General features: G+C 39.1%; 1 protein-coding gene and 1 long non-coding RNA gene across 8 annotated transcripts in view; one reads left to right on the top strand and one right to left on the bottom strand.

The window, feature by feature from the left end:
• LOC146400981 (uncharacterized) overlaps window positions 1-3,651 on the top strand; it is a 119,233-nt gene extending 115,582 nt beyond the window's left edge. The window contains exon 8 of one of the 2 annotated variants that reach the window (XR_014813115.1): window positions 3,512-3,651. This is a non-coding gene — a long non-coding RNA (uncharacterized LOC146400981). The remainder of the gene's footprint in view (window positions 1-3,511) is intronic. The other variant, XR_014813117.1, reaches the window with a different exon arrangement.
• Window positions 1-19,062, bottom strand: part of PDE5A (phosphodiesterase 5A) — a 149,810-nt gene that overhangs the window by 42,535 nt on the left and 88,213 nt on the right. For 3 of the 6 annotated variants that reach the window (XM_021101650.2, XM_021101648.2, XM_021101649.2), the window contains exons 10-12: window positions 18,641-18,816; window positions 15,016-15,075; window positions 1,122-1,274 (exon numbers count right to left, since the gene is read on the bottom strand). In XM_021101650.2, the coding sequence (XP_020957309.2) occupies window positions 1,122-1,274; window positions 15,016-15,075; window positions 18,641-18,816 (389 nt within the window). The remainder of the gene's footprint in view (window positions 1-1,121; window positions 1,275-15,015; window positions 15,076-18,640; window positions 18,817-19,062) is intronic. The other 3 variants (XM_021101654.2, XM_021101652.2, XM_021101653.2) reach the window with 1 other exon arrangement.

The following is a 19,062-nucleotide window of genomic DNA, read 5'->3' as shown; positions in this document are numbered from 1 at the left end:
AACAACCTTATGAAATGGATATTCTAGCTACATTTTTCAAGTTCAGAACCTTAAGCATGGAGGAGCTCCTCCTTACCTGTGGTGGCCCAGCTAGTTAAGGACAGAAGCCCAGCTCCCAATGCAGGCAGACTATGCTGTTCTCAGATTTGACACCATCTCTAGTCTAGGACCAACAGAATGTACTTCACCAAAGTCTGAACACAAGAATTACATAGGGTGCCTATTAAAAGTACTCAGTGATTCTGATTCAGTAGGTCTGGCAATGGGTGGAAAAACGGGTTTTATTTTTAGAAGCAAGATGTTTTTTAATTAACATTCTTGGTTTTGATTTGTTGTAACAAATGTAAAGACCTACAATTTCTTCAAATACACCTTACTCTTTTTCATCAGTGTTCCTTTTACCTCCTGTTTCTCCTGCTCTCTTTAACTGAAGGACTTCTTTAAGGCACCATTCCCATCCAAAGAAGGGTTATTAAATGCCCTTCTGAGCTAGCCCCACGTTAGGAATACCTGTTTAATCTCATGAAGTTCACTATCATGTAATTTAATCTGTCTCCTAACTACACTACGATTGACAAGTGGGGCTGTATCTTACAGATCTTTGTATCCATTGTGTCTACTGATGGATAACAGTTTTGATATTTATTAATATGTTTATTAAATGATTGGAGGGGAAAATCTCACTCCCTTCAGTTGAGTCATAAGTTCTAGTTCTAAGATCCCAAAACCTCCTAGGAGGGTGTTGCCCATTAACCTGAGTTGGAAAACTTGCAGACCTGGCAAGTGCACTCCAATTTGTTTGTTTGAGACTGAATTTTTAAAACAATCACCAAGTTTGTTATAGTACCTAAAAATTGGGAGAGTTTAACAACAAAAAAGGATTTCTGATGTCTTCTGAAAAACCAGGCCACACTGAGCCGCAAGTCCCTTGAAGCAACACCTGTCATGGTGGAGGTGCCCTGGTTCCCTCAGATTGAGCAGAACTGTCAGGCTTCTCTCCTCAATTTCCTGCCTGGCCCCCGCCAGCATCAGAACTTACAAGAAGCTCCACTCCTCCACCCCTTGACTATTTTACTCTGCCAGCACTTTAACTGCCTTAGTCAGATTTGGCTGAGGTTCACCTGATGAAAAGAGGCTTTAACTTGTGTGGGGCAGAGGGAAGAAAAATGAGGAAATCTGAACCAGGTTTCTTCTCTGTAACGATTTTTCCTTGATTCCCTCCAAAATTTCTTCTGAGCATCTGGTATATCACTTCTCTGCTTTCCCTCCATCTTCTGTCAAGTAAAAAGGTCACAAATAATAAAACTTTATGGAGCAATTTAGAGCTTTTCCCCCTACCAACCTGAGGGCATTTGCACCTTCTCTGCTCCTTTTGACTGTCACATATTACTTACATACACCAGATGTGTTTAAACGGTAAAAGAATGTCACCCTCTTCACACTCCAAACTAAAACTCTTTCCCCCAAGCCCAAATTCACAGGAAAATCTGCATTCTGTTTAGTCAATCCCACAGGCAATGCGTGGGCTGAACTAGGGGAAGTGAGGAGGACTGAAGACATTTAGCTAAAGGGTTGCATTGTTGATGCCAGCCTCAAACATCAAAGGGGGAGCAGACAACTCAAGTGGAACTGGAAGTGTGGAGGTGGGAGCAAGCCCACCTTTTAACTCAAAGCACATAACAGCTGCTTCCCTTAAACATATTGCACAAGAGAACAGATGTTTGTTCCTAGTGCATCATTACAATTACAGCAGGAAGTTTTCTTTCTTTCCTTTCACAAGGGACATTCTAAATACCACAGGATAAAGAGAGCCAACACGGCTTGAGCCTCCCTCCATTAAATACTCTGATTCCCAACTGCTCTCTACTGGGAGAAAAGGATCTTTTCTTCCCCTTGTGCAGCCATGCCACACCATGACTCAACCTTTTTGAGCTGACCTAGTGGGGGCCTGGAGAACCTTGTGGCCAATGATACAGAGGTTCACAATCCTTGGGACTGATAGCTAATAAGCCATGAGAAAGTTACACATCATTTAAAACTCCCGAAAACGGCTTCTCTGGCCATCACAAGAGAATTCCACTTTCTGTTTGCCCTGAAAGGACTTAGGATAAAGGGGATGTTAAAAAAAAATACCGTCTGTCATTCTACCATTTTATAAAACAAAATATTCTACATTTTCCTACTAGCAGGGAAAAAGTACGTGGTATTTCTGGGAAAGATTATGTATATTCAATTCTGGATTTTCACAGCCTCTCCTTTCATTGACAGTATGATTTGTTAGAATTTGCAAAGTGAGATTTCTGACTTTGTTTTTCTTCATGGTGGTAATATAACTTAAGCATGGTGATATTGAAGACTAACAGAAATAATGTATTTTATAGATTCTATAAAGCAATAAGATGCTGTAAAAGTGTATATGTGTTACAGTTAATCTAAGTCAAAACTTCTGGAGCTGCTGTAATACCACCTAACACTGCCCGATACTGCCTATTACTCCACGTGAGAGCACAATGCCTGCAAATTCTCAGGAAACACTGTTTAGCTATTTTAGTGTTTAATTTGAATACAGTTAAGCCCTTCTAGGGCTGTAAGTTCTTATCTATGTCGAAATAACCAAATATAGAATGCAAAAAATACACAAAGCTCACCAGATTAAAGCATTCAATCTGGCAAACAGTTTGGTAGGATAATGTTATTTTTCCAAGTTTTTTAATTACATCTGCCACTCTAATAAAGAAAGTAGTTCCCTCTTGTGACTCTTTAGAGAATTCTTCATTTAAATCCCTTTTTAATGATTCTTTCTTTTTTTTTTCTTTTTTTTTTTGTCTTTTGTCTTTTGAGGGCTGCACCTGTGGCAAATGGAGGTTCCCAGGCTAGGGGTCTAATCGGAGCTGTAGCTGCTGGCCTATGCCACATCCACAGTAACTCAGGATCTGAGCCGCATCTGCAGCCTACACCACAGCTCACAGCAACTCTGGATCCTTAACCCACTGAGCAAGGCCAGGGATCGAACCCACGTCCTCATGAACTAGTCGGGTTCATTAACTGCTGAGCCACGATGGGAACTCCCATATGATTCTTTAATACCTTGGTCCCTTTTCATCATTGCAAAAAATTTAAAAACAAAGCAAAACTACCAACCAACTTTGAAAGTGAAATTCCCCAGGAGTGGAACTGGAAATACCTTTGGGAATAGGATTAGACAGGCCTAAAGCAAGGAGTATTCAGTTATAAAAATATTTTAATTGTTCAGTGATTTTTAATCCAAACCAGTTGTTTCAAATACCATCTGTTTGATAAGGAGCTAAATAACCAACTGATCACCAGGCAGCAAAATCCTAGCCCAGCTATATCATTTGCATTGTGGTATTAGATAATGGTTAGAAAAAGAGACACTCGAAAGCACCTGGTAAAAACGAATGTTCAGTATTAGAGGTTCTACTTCTGAAGTTACACTGACTTTGTCGCCCTGAACAAGATGTTCAACCTCTCTATTTTCTTGTGTCCATAGGACTCCAGGATCTCCGTCTTCTCACTTTGGAACCCACTGCCCCCGTGAGTGGCATCTAAAGCTTGCCAGCGACCTTCCTGTACAGGTCCATGCTCCATCTCTGACTCGGCTTGTTAAATAAATGGATGGGGCGCCTTGGCTGTTGTGGTTATGCTGTGTTTTTCATGTCTGGTTCCTCATACATGTCACTCTGTCTGGCTTCCTCACAAGTGAGAGAAGGGATATCCCAGAACTCCTGGCTTAAACAGAGTACCTGAGCCTCTGCATGAGTGCAGAGGAGGGTTAGACCAGGTAACCTCTAGGTAGCCTCTATACCTGCTGCAGTGATGCCCAAAATTGAATTTTTGGAAATTGCCATTAATTTTTTTTAATACGGGGTTGGAGGGAGGTGTCTATATTTTCGCCATTTGTTTTCAAGGTTAATTAATACTCTTTCTCACTTCTGAGCCTCTTTTTCCTCCTCTTCCTGGAATGCATCTCTCCACCCCCATGTTTTCATATAGGTAGTTCTTTCCCATTTTTTGTCTCAGCTGAACCAGAAATATTCACTGGTCTTTGTGATAGATGCTGTAGCAAGACTCCATTAACATAAATCCATTTCAACCTTTTTCTAGGGAGTCTTCATTTTCTGAAGAGTCAAGAAAGCCCAGAAGTATTTCCCTGATTCCCTTGCAGCTAGGGTTCCAGCTGGATTTTGGTTTCTTCAATGAGGTATACTCAAGAGAGACCTGAATTTCAAACTAACACAGTGCCTACCTCATGAGGAACCTATTTTTTCTAAAATGTGGATCTAGAGGGTATGATGCAGCTGTGGAGACTGTAGTTCTGACAGCAGTTTCCTGACCCCCAAACCATGCTTCAGTGGTTGATTCTGGAAGGAGATGGCCCAGAGGCTTTCTGATTCTGGCCTACATGAGCAAGATCTGTAGTTCTGTTTTAGGACTCATTCCTGGGGTCATTCATCTACCCTCTCCAATGATTTGAAAGCACCTAATTAAATTCTGCTTGGAACAGCTAAAGCAGTTTCTGTTATCTTCAATTGAGCCCCATGGCAATGTATTAGGCAAAGCGTTGGGAGGCAGTGCATTCTCAAGGCTAGGAATTTGGGATTGGACAGCTGACTTTGTTGGGTTTTGAAGGCAGAAGGGAAAGCAGGTTTCCATTAGAGCAGTGGAAAGTTTTCAAAGTTTTTTCCCAGGGCAGTGGCTGGCACCTGAGAACTTGTTAAAAATGCAAATTCCTGGGTCCCAACACAGATGTACTCAATCAGAAGCTCTGGCAGTGGGACTCAGCCATTTGCCTTGTAACAAGATTCTAATCTAGATGATTTGAATGAGTGCTGAGATGTGAGAACTGCTGCATTAGGGACTGGCTATTAGTAACCAGGAACATGTAATAGTCATCTACATCATCACATGAGGTTACACAGAAGGAAATCCCTGTGGACCCAGTGGTGGTACCATATCACGGTGTGGTACAAGGTTGGCTAGATGTTTTGGAGGAGTTAAAGAGAGAAAGTAGACACTCTGGGCTTTAAAGGGTCAGGTCATGGTCAGAAAAGTAGAGAGTTTTTATGGCTTTCCTAAAACATTCTAATGTTGAAGCATTCTATTTGTTGAAGCACTGTAGCTGAAACCCACACAGAATCTTATCCTGCAGGCTGCTGAATTACAGTGTAGGATGAAATCACAGACTTGCCACACCTCTTATGTGAACGTTAGAGCATCGATGAGCAGCAAGTGGGGCACCAAGAACAGAACTGAGATATCTGAGCAGATGTGGACAACTACATATCTGTACCATTCACTCCAGAATATGTCTCTCTAGTATATAATTTCACAATGCCTATATGGTTATTACTCTTTTTCTGATTGTAATTATATAACATTACATGTTATACATACAATCCTTCACTCTTCTCGAAGTTCCAAGAGGGCAGAGATTGACTAGTCACTGTTACATTTGAGGGCAGAGATTGACTAGTCACTGTTACATTTGAAACATCTAATGTTATAATTGAAACATCCAATGTAAAACCCACATAAAATAGGAGGTAAATGTGACTGTGTGAAGGTATAAATGACACATTTTTTTGTGATCACCAAGCACCTAATCAGTCCTCCATAATATTTAATTTGGCAAAGACCTATAATATTAGTAAAGAACTATGCTCTGTCATACACAATAGATAAATGGTAGCTTACACCTCCTGCTCTTATAGTTCAATTATTTCTATTTACTTTTGAAAAATTTTAATTATGTTGAATTCCTTCTTTTATGGATACTTCATTATTGTAATTTTAAAAAATCAGCCTCAGCTTGTTTTAAGTATCACTGAAGTTTGATTCATTTACTTCCAAGAACACTGAAAACTCAGGATGGGAAAGCAATGACCCAAAGTTTTCCACTTTTTAATAGCTCTGGTAGGAAGTTACTTAAAATGATCAACTCTAAATTACTCCCTGTAAATAGAGAATTGGTATATTTCACAAACAAAAGGTTTACATTTGTTTTTTACAAAACATAGTGTTTTTTTTTCTTCCAGTAAGTTTTCCACCTACCTGTTCTTTGGCTAATTAGAAAATGAGTGTACATTTTTAGCATAACTGATGCCATCTTGGGCAGGTATAGTTTCTGCTGTCCTTCCACTGACCCTACTCAGAACTGTACTGTGCAGTAAATCTCTTCTCTGTCATCAAGAGCTCTGTAGTTAATAGACATTGTTTAACAATTATTAGGTCTACGTATCCTGTACGCACTGCTAGCCTACAACAATGATAGGCTGACAAATTCTCAGTGACCCCAAGACTAGTAACCCATTCATACATCTTGACTTAGGAATGTACTCCCTGCTTTCAGGCCTCTATCCCACTACCCTAGGTTAACTAGAAAATTGTCCCAGTGGCCCCTCGGCAGTGCACAGTGCAGCTGCAAATACTTCCAGATTGTTGTCCACCTGATCCTACCCTGTGAGTTACCCTGCAATAAACTGACCCACTGATTACATGGAGTTGCTGCCTCATTTTTTGGTCTCAAGATACCTTCTCAGTTCAGTGGGCACTTTATGTTCCCTCTGTCCCCCAACAACTCTGTCTGCAACAACACGGGATCAGATCCGAGCTGCATCTGCGACCTACACCACAGCTTAGGGCAATGCTGGATCCTTAACCCACTGAGCGAGACCAGGGATTGAACCTGCAACCTCATGGTTCCTAGCCGGATTCATTTCTGCTGTGCCATGACGGGAATTCTCCCCCCCTCCAACCTCCAACAGCTTCTTTGAGTGCACACAGTTAGGATGGTTTGGGCAAAAAGACTTGGAACATGACAGCGAAGATGAAGACCTCAATGCTGCTCCTATTCCATTAGGAGAACTGACTTCCCTCCCACTATTAGCACTACTAACAATAACTAGGAATTAATGGAGGTGTCTGTATCAGGAACTCTGGTCACTACATCTCTCTGGTAAGTTCTCTTATTATCCTCCTTTTACAGATGAGGAAACTGAGGCACAGAGAAGTCACAAATTTGTCTGAGGTCATGGAACAGCAATTTCAAACTAGACCTCTCTCTCTAGACCCAGGTTCTTAACCATCAAGCTATATTCCTGAAAGTAAAAGCTGGCAATGAAAAATGTATCTCGGCACCCCTGACACATCTGGTTCTGTGTCCAGATACCAGGCTGTTTTATTCATTTCATCAACTATTAAGTTATATCTATCGTCATAACCATTTTAAGGAAAAAAACAGCATGATCCTGTTGAATGAGTTGAAGGATTATGAATTGTGTTATCTCATGCTAGATTACAGGTTATCTAAAAGTCTACATTTTTCAGGATCTATTGATTGATTCATTCAGTTATTCACCAAAACATGTAAACCAGGTTGATGATAAGCAATCACTAAATAGTAGCTGTTATTGTTATTACTGTTGTTATTACTACTCAAGAACAGTCTAATGGAGAAGACAGACATATAAATAATTGAAGAACATAGTTTTTTAAGTGCAATAACACAAATATGCCGGTAGTTTGCACAAGTGATCCCACAACACAACAATAGAGAATGTAAGTACACATTTAACTACTTTTTTTTAGTCATTCGTAATAGTTAATTTTAGGTCTCAACTTGACTGACCACAAATCAACTATTATTTCTGCATGTGTCTGTGAGGGTGTTCCTTGATGAGATGAGCGTTTGAATCTGTGACTCAGTGAAGGACATGATACTCCCCAAAGTGGGTGAGCATCAGCCAATCCATTGAGGGCCTGGATAGAACAAATGGTGGAAGAATTTGTCCCTTTAGCTTCCTCCTAGCCTGTTGGACCTGGGATATCTCATATCTTCTCAGGCTCCCATGTGATTCCAACCATCAGCAACCCTGTCCTCAGGCCCTTAGACACAACTGAATTACATCAGGCGCTGTCCTGGGTCTCTAGTCTGCAGACAGCAAGAACACTGCTGGACTTCTCTGTCCCCAGAATTGTGTGAGCCAATTCCTCAGAATCTCCCTCTCATTTATATCTATGTGCGTATATATGTATATGATCTCCTACTGGTTCTTTTTCTTTGGAGAACCCTGACTAATAAAGTCAACTATTCTTCTAAAGTCAAAGACAATCATCCTGAGCTTTATCATGCCTCCTTAAAACAAATGATAAGCCCTTCTTTGATTCAACTATGCCTTATTATGAAGTCCATTTATACAACAAAAGAGACACAAGTGTAGAAATGAAACTTTTTAGGAAATAATACATTTGTGAAGTGTATAGTCTTGTTGAAGCCCATAAAACACACGTTCATGGAAAATGATACACTTGGGTAAGGTAAATATAAGAGTCATTTAAAAAATTTTGAGTTTAATATTTTTGGTGGATGCCTCACGGAAAAGGTTTAATTTAGCCTGTGGCAAAGTCTCTGGTAACCTCAGAAAAAAATAAAGACATGTGGCTGTATAAGTCGCTCAACTGTATAATCTTTATACAAAAAAGGTCACAATGCAATCAGAAGCCCGCCTTAAGGTCTGAAGCATCAAATCTCAAAAGCTAACATAAAAATTATAAAAATAACTCCCAATAGTTTATTGTTCAGAAAAGGCTCCTTATTCAAGGAGTTATTTATTAAAATAAGTTTGAGGAGAAGGGCAGCCCCTGAACTTGGTCTTTCATAAAATATCACATTCTTCCAATCAGCTTCAGTGTTTTATAAAGGCATTTTGCTACATTACTCCTTGGTGTTTACACAATATAAATGTTAAGAGGAAAAGAGATGATGATCCTCAATATTTATTCTTTAAGGAAATTATTTTCAGGAATAAAATTAAAATATTTGATGCAGTTATTGGTGGCTAGAAAGTGAGATGCTTAGTCAGGTATTTCAAGTTCTGTTTATGGGTATAAATCACTACAGCTTGGGGCACTCTTATGCAGAGAAGTTAGGGTCCGAGTCTGAAAAAAGCCACTTTGACCACCATCACATTACACTTTACAGAAAGCTAATGTTTCTCTTGCCATGTTTAACATATACAGAAAGTGCGTTTTGGTTTTTTTTTTCAAGTTTTTTATGTGAATATATTTTTTTTGTCTTTTTAGGATCTCACCCACAGTATATGGAGGTTCCCAGGCTAGGGGTCCAATTGGAGCTATAGCTGCTGGCCTACATCACAGCCACAGCAATGTGGGATTCTCCAAGCTTTGTTTGCGATCTATACCACAACTCACAGCAACGCAGGATCCTTAACCCACTGAGGGAGGCCAGGGATCGAACCTGCGTCCTCATGGATACTAGCTGGGTTTGTTAACCACTGAGGCATGAGGAGAACTCCCCAGAAAATGTGTTTTTTAAAGAAAATCCCCCACACAATTACTTTACAAGGCTGTTAGAATATATCTTTCTTTAAGAAGGAAGTGGATCCAAGTATGGATGAGAAAGAAACCTACTAATAGCGAGAAAGGTGAATATTCAGTTCAGCATGAGGTACCAAATCTTAAAGAGAATAAAGAAATGAATGAGGCATAGCAAGACTGGATTTGCATATTTTCTTCAACTAACTATATCAACATATTTTATTATTTTCCTTCTTTCCAATATTATATAAATGAACTCCTTTAAATCTCAATAAGGAAGAGGCACAGACTATAAAAAACTTGATAAAGGGAGTTCTCATTGGGGCTCAGTGGAAATGAACCCCACTACTATCCATGAGGATGCACGTTCAATCCCTGGCTTCACTCAGAGGGTTAAGGATCCGGGGTTGCCATGACCTGTGGTGTAGGACAGACGGGGCTCAAATAGCGAGTTGCTGTGGCTGCGGTGTAGGCTGGGAGCTTCAGCTCCAATTTGACCACTAGCCTAGGAACTTCCATTTGCTGTGATGCAGCACTAAAAAAAAAAAAAAGAAAGAAAGAAAGAAAGAAAAGAAAAGAAAAGAAAAAAACAACTTCATTAATAAACATACATTTTTTAAAAGCCATGTAAAGAACGCACAAAATAATGTCAAGATTCCAATAAAATATGTATAAGCATATAAAACTTCAGAGACAGAGAAAATGTATGACTACAATTGGGACTAATACACAGAGATTTGGTTAACATCTAGTTAGTACATAGAAGCTCAAGAACAGTCCACCACACTTTGCAGCTAAGACTACCACTGGAAGCAATCCACTAGTAAAATATCAAAGCAAAACAGGTAAGATTAGCTTATCAAATGAAAGTAGGAGGAATCTAAGTCTTGTAAGGTGGAAAAGATATAGCCAAATTCATGTTACCGACAGCTATGTAACTGCATGTGGCAACCAATGGACTCAAATTATTCCAGAGTATTATTTCTAGCAGTTTTTGAGGAAGAAAGCACCCTACTAGATGCCTTGTTACTACAGTCAAAAGAGACACTGGTTATCAATATCATAAGGTCAACTCTTCTTTATTATTATCTGTTCAAAATTTTCCATCTATAATTTGACTGTCCACAGAGATTTCCCCCCAAAGTGCGGGGATGTGTTGATCATCTCGACCTAAGGAGCTGGCTCTAGACTCTAATACTGCCTCGGGCATCAGAAATGTGGGTCAGGTGTCTAGTTCTGCCCTGACGGCTCTTACCTGCAGCAAGCACACACATGCCTGACCCAGACGGTTCATGTGAAGTTTCTAGTTCTAAAGGTTAAGGTCAAGATGAGGTATAGGGAGTTCCGGTCATGGCTCAGCAGTTAACGAACCCGACTAGCATCCATGAAGATGTGGGTTTGATTCTAGGCCTCACTCAGTGGGTTAAGGATCCAGTGTGGCCGTGAGCTGTGGTGTAGGTTGTAGATGCGGCTCAGATCCCATGTTGCTGTACCTCTGGTGTAGGCCGATGGCTAGAGCTCCAATTGGACCCCTAGCTTGGGAACTTCCATATGCCACAGGTGCAGCCCTAAAAAGAGAGGTGGGGGGAAAGATGAGGTATAAATTTTGTCCTCGGAAGTCCTGCTAAAGTGGTCAGTTTTTCCCTCTCTTGATATATATATATATATGTATATATATTTTTCCCCACTGTACTGCAAGGGGATCAAGTTATCCTTACATGTATACATTTTTCCCCCCACCCTTTGTTCTGTTGCAATTCTCTTGATATTTTGACACAGAAGAACCTTTAGGATCCTAACGGGGTCTCTGCTTTTAGGTACATAACTGGTGATAAGAAAAATTGCTATCAAGCAAAAGTTAGAGGGACTGGACTGAATCAGCACTGACTCCAAGACAAAACTGAAAAGACTATTTTAAAAATCTAAACTCTAATACATATATATTTATTGTTCTTCTAACAAGAGAGGATGGCAAAAAAGGCAATCGAGCAATCAGATATGCAGTTACTTGTAATAAACATTTATTACATTCTGATATCTTAACTAATAACTTTCTAATAACCATAACTAGGTCAACTGGGGCCCCTTTATTTTTATCTCAATAACTTATGACTAAAGATCATTAAAAGGTATATGGCAAAATGCTTGTTTAAGGCCATATTTCTGCTACACCCAATTTTATGCCACAAGAAAATAAGACTAAAAATGAGATTAAAAAACTCAAGTAAACCAAGGGGGAAAAGGGCTCCCGAATTTCCCATAAACTTTGTTATACTTTTCGTATAACTAAAAAACTGTTCTGAACAAAGGCAAAAATAGTCTACTTAAGCCCATTATTTAATTCTCTTAAGAACTAATTTATAATAATAAAAATTAAGAAGCATTTGATAGCTTTTCAATTTATTTTAGGTTTTAAATTGCAACAAACCACCAGACACATGACTAAGACAGCAATTTTGGTAATTGCTGGATGATGCAGACACCTGTTTAGTTGGGGCTGCAAGGAATTTTTATTAGATTGATAGAAAACTAGAATTGACATTGGTTGCTGAATTTCAACCAATTTAAGTGAATTATCTGACCTACAGCTATGTAATCCTAAATTTCTCATTGCAGCTGCCAGAAATCTATTTTCCAAATGGAACAACAGATGGTTTTGAACAATACTGCAATATACCAATTCTCAGTTTTCCCAAAGTGCTTTTCTCTTGCTAAAATTATAAACATAATTGAGAAAATACTTTTCAGATTTTTATGAAAAACTAGGCTATTTTGAAAGTGAAAAGCAAAGTTTAATATCTTGTGTGTTTTTTTAGCATTATCTTTAGAAATGACTCCATTTGGCAGCTTTTATTTATCTAAAACAACACATGGCAAAGTGTAACCTTGCCCTCATTTCAGAACTAAACAATCCCACGGTGTCTGAAAGCACTTCAAAACGTTATCTCTCCGTGTGATCATTTCCAACTCACAGTATGCAGTTAGTTCAAAACTTCATCGCTCTAGGAGGATTAGACAAATGGGCCAATTAAGCCTGATGTGAGAGAGACTTTAAACTCCTAAACCTTTGTAAATAATTGAAAAACTGCTCATTCTTTCAAGTATCATGGTGAACAAAAGAAATACAGCCCATCTGAATGAGGCTAACCCCCAAAGAGGCTTAACCTTTCAAAATGAAGTCATCTCAAGTTCCTTCAACTGTACTTGGCAAATGATTCAAACTTCCTACTTGGTGATTTAATCAAGATCATCTCAAAGTTCTGCTTCTCCTTCCTTCTCTCAACCCATTATCTTCCGTGCTGTGCAGTGACTTGTGGCTCTGGGTCTGACTGCTCGCACTTAGTACTGGGCACCATTACTCATGATCCAGGAGACCCCGAGTAGGATAATCTAAACTCCCTCAACCTCAAATTCCATTTTCAAAATGCTCATGACACTGACTCCATAGGATGCTTGTGAATTTAATAAATTTAGTTAAAACACAAAAGGAACTTCAAACATACCAAGTCTATGGTAAACACTCAGTAAGGGCAGCTATTACGTCATCAGCATCATTATTATTATACCCCTTGTCTTGTCTTGGCCAAAGAAATGTCTCTTTAATGACTAGGCCACCTCAAAGTTCAGGCCTCTTCACTGTCTTGCACTGTTAGTCTCACACTCACCCTGCACCTTCTCCATTTGTCGAAGGACATGTTGGCTCTCTTGCCTGTGAGCAACCCCTACTCATAAACATAGAACAAAACAAACAATAAAAAACTTCACCCGATACAGGCAATACCCTCCTTAGCTATTTCATTCTCTTTCACTCAAAACTTATTTTTTTAATAGTCCATATTCATGTCCTCCATTTTCTCACCATTGACTCTTAGCTTTTGCAATTTCACTCTTGAAACTACATAACTACTGAATCCAGCAGCTTTTCTCGACCTTCTTATAACAACTGATGGGATCTCATCCCTTTAAAAACCTGTTCTATTTGTCTTTTGTGTCACTGCCCTATCCTAAATCTTCCCTCCATTTAGCGACCATTTCTCTACCTTAGGTGGCTTCTTTTCCTATACCTTCTCTGTCTAAACCTGCATCCACCAGAGTTCTGCCCTCAGCCTTACACATCTCTCCACACCCTCTTCTAATTGCTCCATTCCCATTATTTCACTATCATAGGAATCCCCCAAATCCCATGATTTAACTTCCAAATCACCACCTCTAGTTCTGACCAGTAACCCCTCCTCACTCGCGACCTGCCCCTCCCAGTCGTGACGATGTCCATTTGGTTGTTTCACTAGCACCTCAAATTTACTGTGTTCTAAATAGAATCTATCCATTTCCCTTCTTAATATTTCTACTTTTGTTAATTCATGGCCCTATCATTCTTTGAGTTACCAAGGTCATGTTTAACCTTCTCCCTCTCTGAGGGCTTGTCTGATAGGGCAGTGGTCAGGCGCATGTACTCTAGAAAGAGCCTGAGTTTGTTTTTTTTGTTTGTTTTGTTTTGTTTTGCTTTTCTGTCTTACTGTCTTTTCTAGTGCTGCACCCGGGGCATGTGGAGGTTCGCAGGCTAGGGGTCCAATCGGAGCTGTAGCCACCAGCCTACGCCAGAGCCACAGCAACGCTGGATCTGAGCCGCGTCTGCAACCTACACCACAGCTCATGGCAACGCTGAATCCTTAGACCACTGAGCAAGGCCAGGGATCGAACCTGCAACCTCAAGGTTCCTAGTCGGATTCGTTAACCACTGAGCCACAACGGGAACTCCTGGGTTTGTATCCTGACTCCCCACTTCCTGCCATTGCGACCCTGAACAAGTTGCTTGGCTTCTCTGGCTTCAGCGTGGCCTACACAGCATGGCTGTGAAATTTACATGAGCAAATGTAAGAGGGTTGGCATTTGGCAAGCCGTGATGATAATGACAAAGAAAAAGAATCTAAATGGCCTCTATGACCCTTCTCATTCCTTATGCAACTCTCATCACATCTTATATAGACTTTATCTATGTTGTCTCAAGTAAATTTAAACTCGGAAAACCAGCCTTGGTTGCCAGTGCCTCAAATTTTCACTTGTCCAAACAAGGCAATCTCGATCAAGACCTAGAATATACAACATTCTGTTTACATACCAACCTGCTTTTCTCTCAGAGCATCCTAAATAATGTTGTGAGAATTCAGGAATGGACCTTATTTTAAATTCAATTGCAAATAACATTCCATAAGCCATATGGTCAGAAATTAAAATCACTCTCAATTATTAATAATGCAGGGTATATTATCTACCAAGCTATAAAGTCTTTGTTGTCATTACTCTAACCAAACAACTACTTTGTAGTCACCTGTCCACACTTTCCCAGGAACTGAGAACTAAATTTAACTTTGGCCTAAAAAGATGTAAAGATTATAGAATTATTGGGGGGGGAATCAGAATCATATAATGTATTACAAAATTAATGTTATCTTTTGCTCTGTGTTATCAGTGACCTTGTAGCCCCTAAAAAAGTAGAATTGATTAAACATTTTTATAAATGTCCATCTAAATATTTACAACATTAAGTGTCTAGGGGACCATTACTAGTAGAAGCAGTGATCCTGAGAGAAGCACATTTATGTACTAATTAGATGCCTGTGGTTAGTCATTTCTACAAAGAAAGAGGAGCAGGATTACCGCTAAGGATTGGAGCTCTCTTGTTTCTTCCTCTGCTGCTGAAGCATGGTATGACAGAACCTACAAGGTAAGAAAAGAAGGAATGCAGGTCACACAAGAGAGGACTATCAAACACAGGTCACCATTTCAGGCTTGGAATTCTGCTAAAACTGCCTGCAGAGATTACTAGGCTCTTCATAACATCCTATCTTGTTTGCTGCTTTCTTCAACAGAGAGAAAAATCCCAGATTTTAATTCAAACGCTTATTTTGAAAACAGAAAGTTTATATTCTCCCTATGTTCAAAGAAAATTGTCACTTTTATTCTGACATTGTTGATATAACAAACACATTATTTATAAGCCACACTATTAGCTCAAACTTGGCAGAAAATTTATTTTGTGTTGCTTTAAAAAAATAATGACTTTATAGTTATTTTTACTTGTGTAATGAATTAAGATAAAAGACCTTTTGCATAAACTGACGTTTTTGTCGTTGATGTTTGGAAGTGGCTCTCGGGTGAAGCCTGTAACCACTGTAGAATTCATAAGGAAAAAAATGTAGGGTGGAGATGTAATGTCAGACGGATTCAAGGACCCCTTTACACTCGGAGGATTCAAGAACTAAGAGTAGGAACTCTGCTGTGGCACAATGGGATCGGGAGCAGCTTGGGAGCACTGAGCTGCGGGTTCGATCCCTGGCTTGGCACAGTAGATACGGCATTGCTGCGGCTTAGCTCCAGCTGTGGCTTGGATCTGATTCCTGGCCCGGGAGCTCCATATGCCTCAGGGTAGCCAAAAAAAAACAAAAAACAAAAAACTAAGACTAGGGCTAGCTTATAAATGCATCCATTAAGTGCTGAGGTGCTAAGGACACCTACACGCAGGGATTCGCACAACCTGGCTGTGAACTCACACCCAGGGAAAGAAGAAGAGGGCCTAGGACCCAGCTTACGACTCCTAATCTAGTACACTGTCCATTACCCTAGTGGAGCTAAGTTATAAGAAGATAATAAGGCAGGTTTACTATCTTCTTACAACTTAACATGAGAAGCATTAATTCCCTTTTCAAAAGTGCTAACTTCTGAGCAATGGGATAATATTTTAGACATTGTTTTAAACTAAACTGGTGGTTGCATTTTTAATTGTCAATCATATTTTTTAAAAATATTTTTTAAAGTTCATTTTTGACAGAGTTAACACAGATTTACCAAAATTTCCCAAAGTTTTAGAATCAGTGATAAAAAGATACCCCATTTTCAGACCCGAAAGGGTAAGCCAAATAATTCAGCAGCACAAACTAGTTTTCCTTGAACCAGTTTTTAACATTTTAAACAATTCAAAATCTGAAGCCAAATGGTATATAAATGTCTACTATCTTGTAATTCAGAAGAATATAATAGCATGCCTTAGTGTTTGAACATGTCTTAGTGTTTGAACCATTAATCACTAGGAAACTTCAGGAATCTCTGAGCCAATGTCTCCTGTGCCTGTGAAATTGACAAGTTACAGCTCCTAACCTAATATTGACACCCCAGAGGTGGTTTGTTGAAAAAGGCTAAGACCGTGACTGTGAACTAGTCTAATATCAATCAGTACAATACAACATGGATAAATGATTAATGGAGTAACATGACATTCTAAGTTTAAAAAAAAAAACTTCATTATACATTGAAGATTAAAGTAGTACCATATCCCCAGGGTTGTAAGGATTAATTTTGTCAATACATGGAGAACACAGAGGAAGCATTTGATAAAGGTTAGCTATTATTGCTATTTTACTGTCATTATAATGATGCTTTCTAGGTCAAAATAATTTCCTCTCATAAGAAAACATGAGGGGTTGTGTTCCTAGCTTTTATTCTATGCTGCAGAGGAAAATATTTTTTCAAGGCTAAACCTGTGGTCATTAATATGACTTCCTACAATGAATTGAAACTGAAAAATGTATATACTAAGGAAAAGCCTAATTACTCATATATTTAACTGAAGTTACTACAAAAATAGGAAATAAATCTCAGTTGGGAAAATAAAGATTTTGAACAAAATGATACAATATCTTGGATTTGCTTCAAAATAATCAATGGATTAACAGGGAAGAAGAGTCCAGAGAAGTGAGCAAGGGTATGGATGGAATGATAGTGTCTGTGGGTCAGTAATTATTAAAGACAGCTAATAAATATATGGGGGCTTATGTTTAAAATTTTCCATAATGAAAGGTTTTTTTTTTTTTTTTTTAGAGATAATTCTTAATCGATAGCTGGCTTAGATTCATTTCTCCAGTGCAAAGCGATGCAAATGGTAAAAAAAAAAAAAAAAAAGTTGGATTAAAATTTACATCTACATAATCTGAAATATAGGGATTTTTATTTATACTCACATATGTGTGAAACAAATTTCCACTGGTTTATAATCCAAGATTGCTTACATAATACTTTAGCAAAACTGTTATACAGTCAGAAAGTCAAGTATACCATTTTGGTTATTAGTCAATTTTGCTTACAATGTATATCTTTCTGGTTTTAGGTTAAGTATGTATTTATCAGGGATTACAGGAAAAGTCACCATCCATACCCCTAACACCAATTCCCACTGATCTCGACTGCATAAGAGTAGGCAAACATTCAAATACATTTCACGTCAGTGTATGAATAAGTAAAGATATTTGCCCATTTTGAAGTCTATTTCCATATATTGGTTTGTAATGTAAGAAACATCCATGTTACAGGAAGTGAACATTTTCAGGGAGTCAGTGAAATACATGTGGAAAGGGCTGGCCAAGTGGGTAGCCAGTCCTACCTGGGAGGGAGTCTGCTTGAGGTCAGTTTCCTAAGCCAGTGGTTCACATTCAGAATCGGCTGGGGGAGCTTTGTAATAATGTAGATTTCCAGCCTCTACCCAAGTTTACTGAATCAGAATTTTCAGAAGTGGGATCTACAAATGTGTAATTTGAGTTTTACCCTTTTCCTCATTTAAGATTCTGAGTACTTAGGATTTCTGTTTTTTTTTTTTTTTGTTTTTTTTTTTAACTTTATTTAGGGCGGCAGGTACAGCATATGGAAGTTCCCAGGCTAGGGGTTGAACTGGACCTATAGCGACTGGCCTACATCACAGCAAATCAATGCCAGATCCAAGCTGCGTCTGTGACCTACACCACAGCTCATAGCAATGCTGGATCCTTAATCCACTGAGCGAAGCCAGGGATTGAATGTGTATCCTCATGCATACCAGTCAGGTTTGTTACCCCAGAGCTACAACAGGAACTCCTGTTTTTGTTTTTTAAAATGTGTGAACACTACTGCTTGCAAGGAGAGACAGGGAGGCTCAGGCAATCGGGAAGGGACAGACAGGGTGCAGCAGCAGCAGACATTCATGTGATGGAATATTAGGGTCAAAGATTGCTTTCTGCCAGAGAAGCAGAGGACTGAAGGGACCAAGTTTTGGTTTGGTCATGTGACCTTCAATGAGTTTCTAAAATATTCTAGGTCTCAGTTTCCTTAGCTGTTTAAATGAGGAAATCAGGGTCTGATCATCTAAATTACACACTTCTTGTAAGGATAACAACAAACACCAAGAGCTGTTACACAGAAAAGTATAAGCTGAGTGTATGGCCATAGAGGCTGAGAAGTCCTGTAAATGTTGGCTCACCTCCAACGTGACCATTTGCTTGGCCATGGCTCTCTCCACGGCTTCATACATCTGTGTGTTCTGGATCCCCAAGCCACAGAAGATGACAAAAGCTTCCAGAAACTGTTCATCATTTCGGTTGAAAGGCTTAACCTTGCCAGTAGTCTCCTCCATCTTATTTACAAGTTGGCAAACCCCTGTAACAATCCAAGAAATTGAGCAAATGTTGATATTCATTAGCATAGTTTTCACTGACTTAAACACCCCCCTACCAAAGACTGTCTTATACTTTTCTCTTAGGAATGCTTGGCATCTCCAAATAAGCAAATAAATTCTTACAAACATAAGCTAGAAAAGCCAACTGAATTAATTTACAATGAGAACTTCTTTCACATAGCCCTAAATGTATGTTGTCTGTGTTAAAAAAAATCCTAGAGTATGAT

This window comes from Sus scrofa, chromosome 8 (genome assembly GCF_054392235.1).
Source record: "Sus scrofa isolate SSC_HxYL_T2T_F1_AM1 chromosome 8, Sscrofa_HxYL_maternal_Yorkshire_Landrace_v2.0, whole genome shotgun sequence".
NCBI classification, from domain to species: Eukaryota; Metazoa; Chordata; class Mammalia; order Artiodactyla; family Suidae; genus Sus; species Sus scrofa.
The sequence above is the reverse complement of the archived record's forward strand: the minus strand, read 5'-3'. Positions and strand labels throughout refer to the sequence as shown.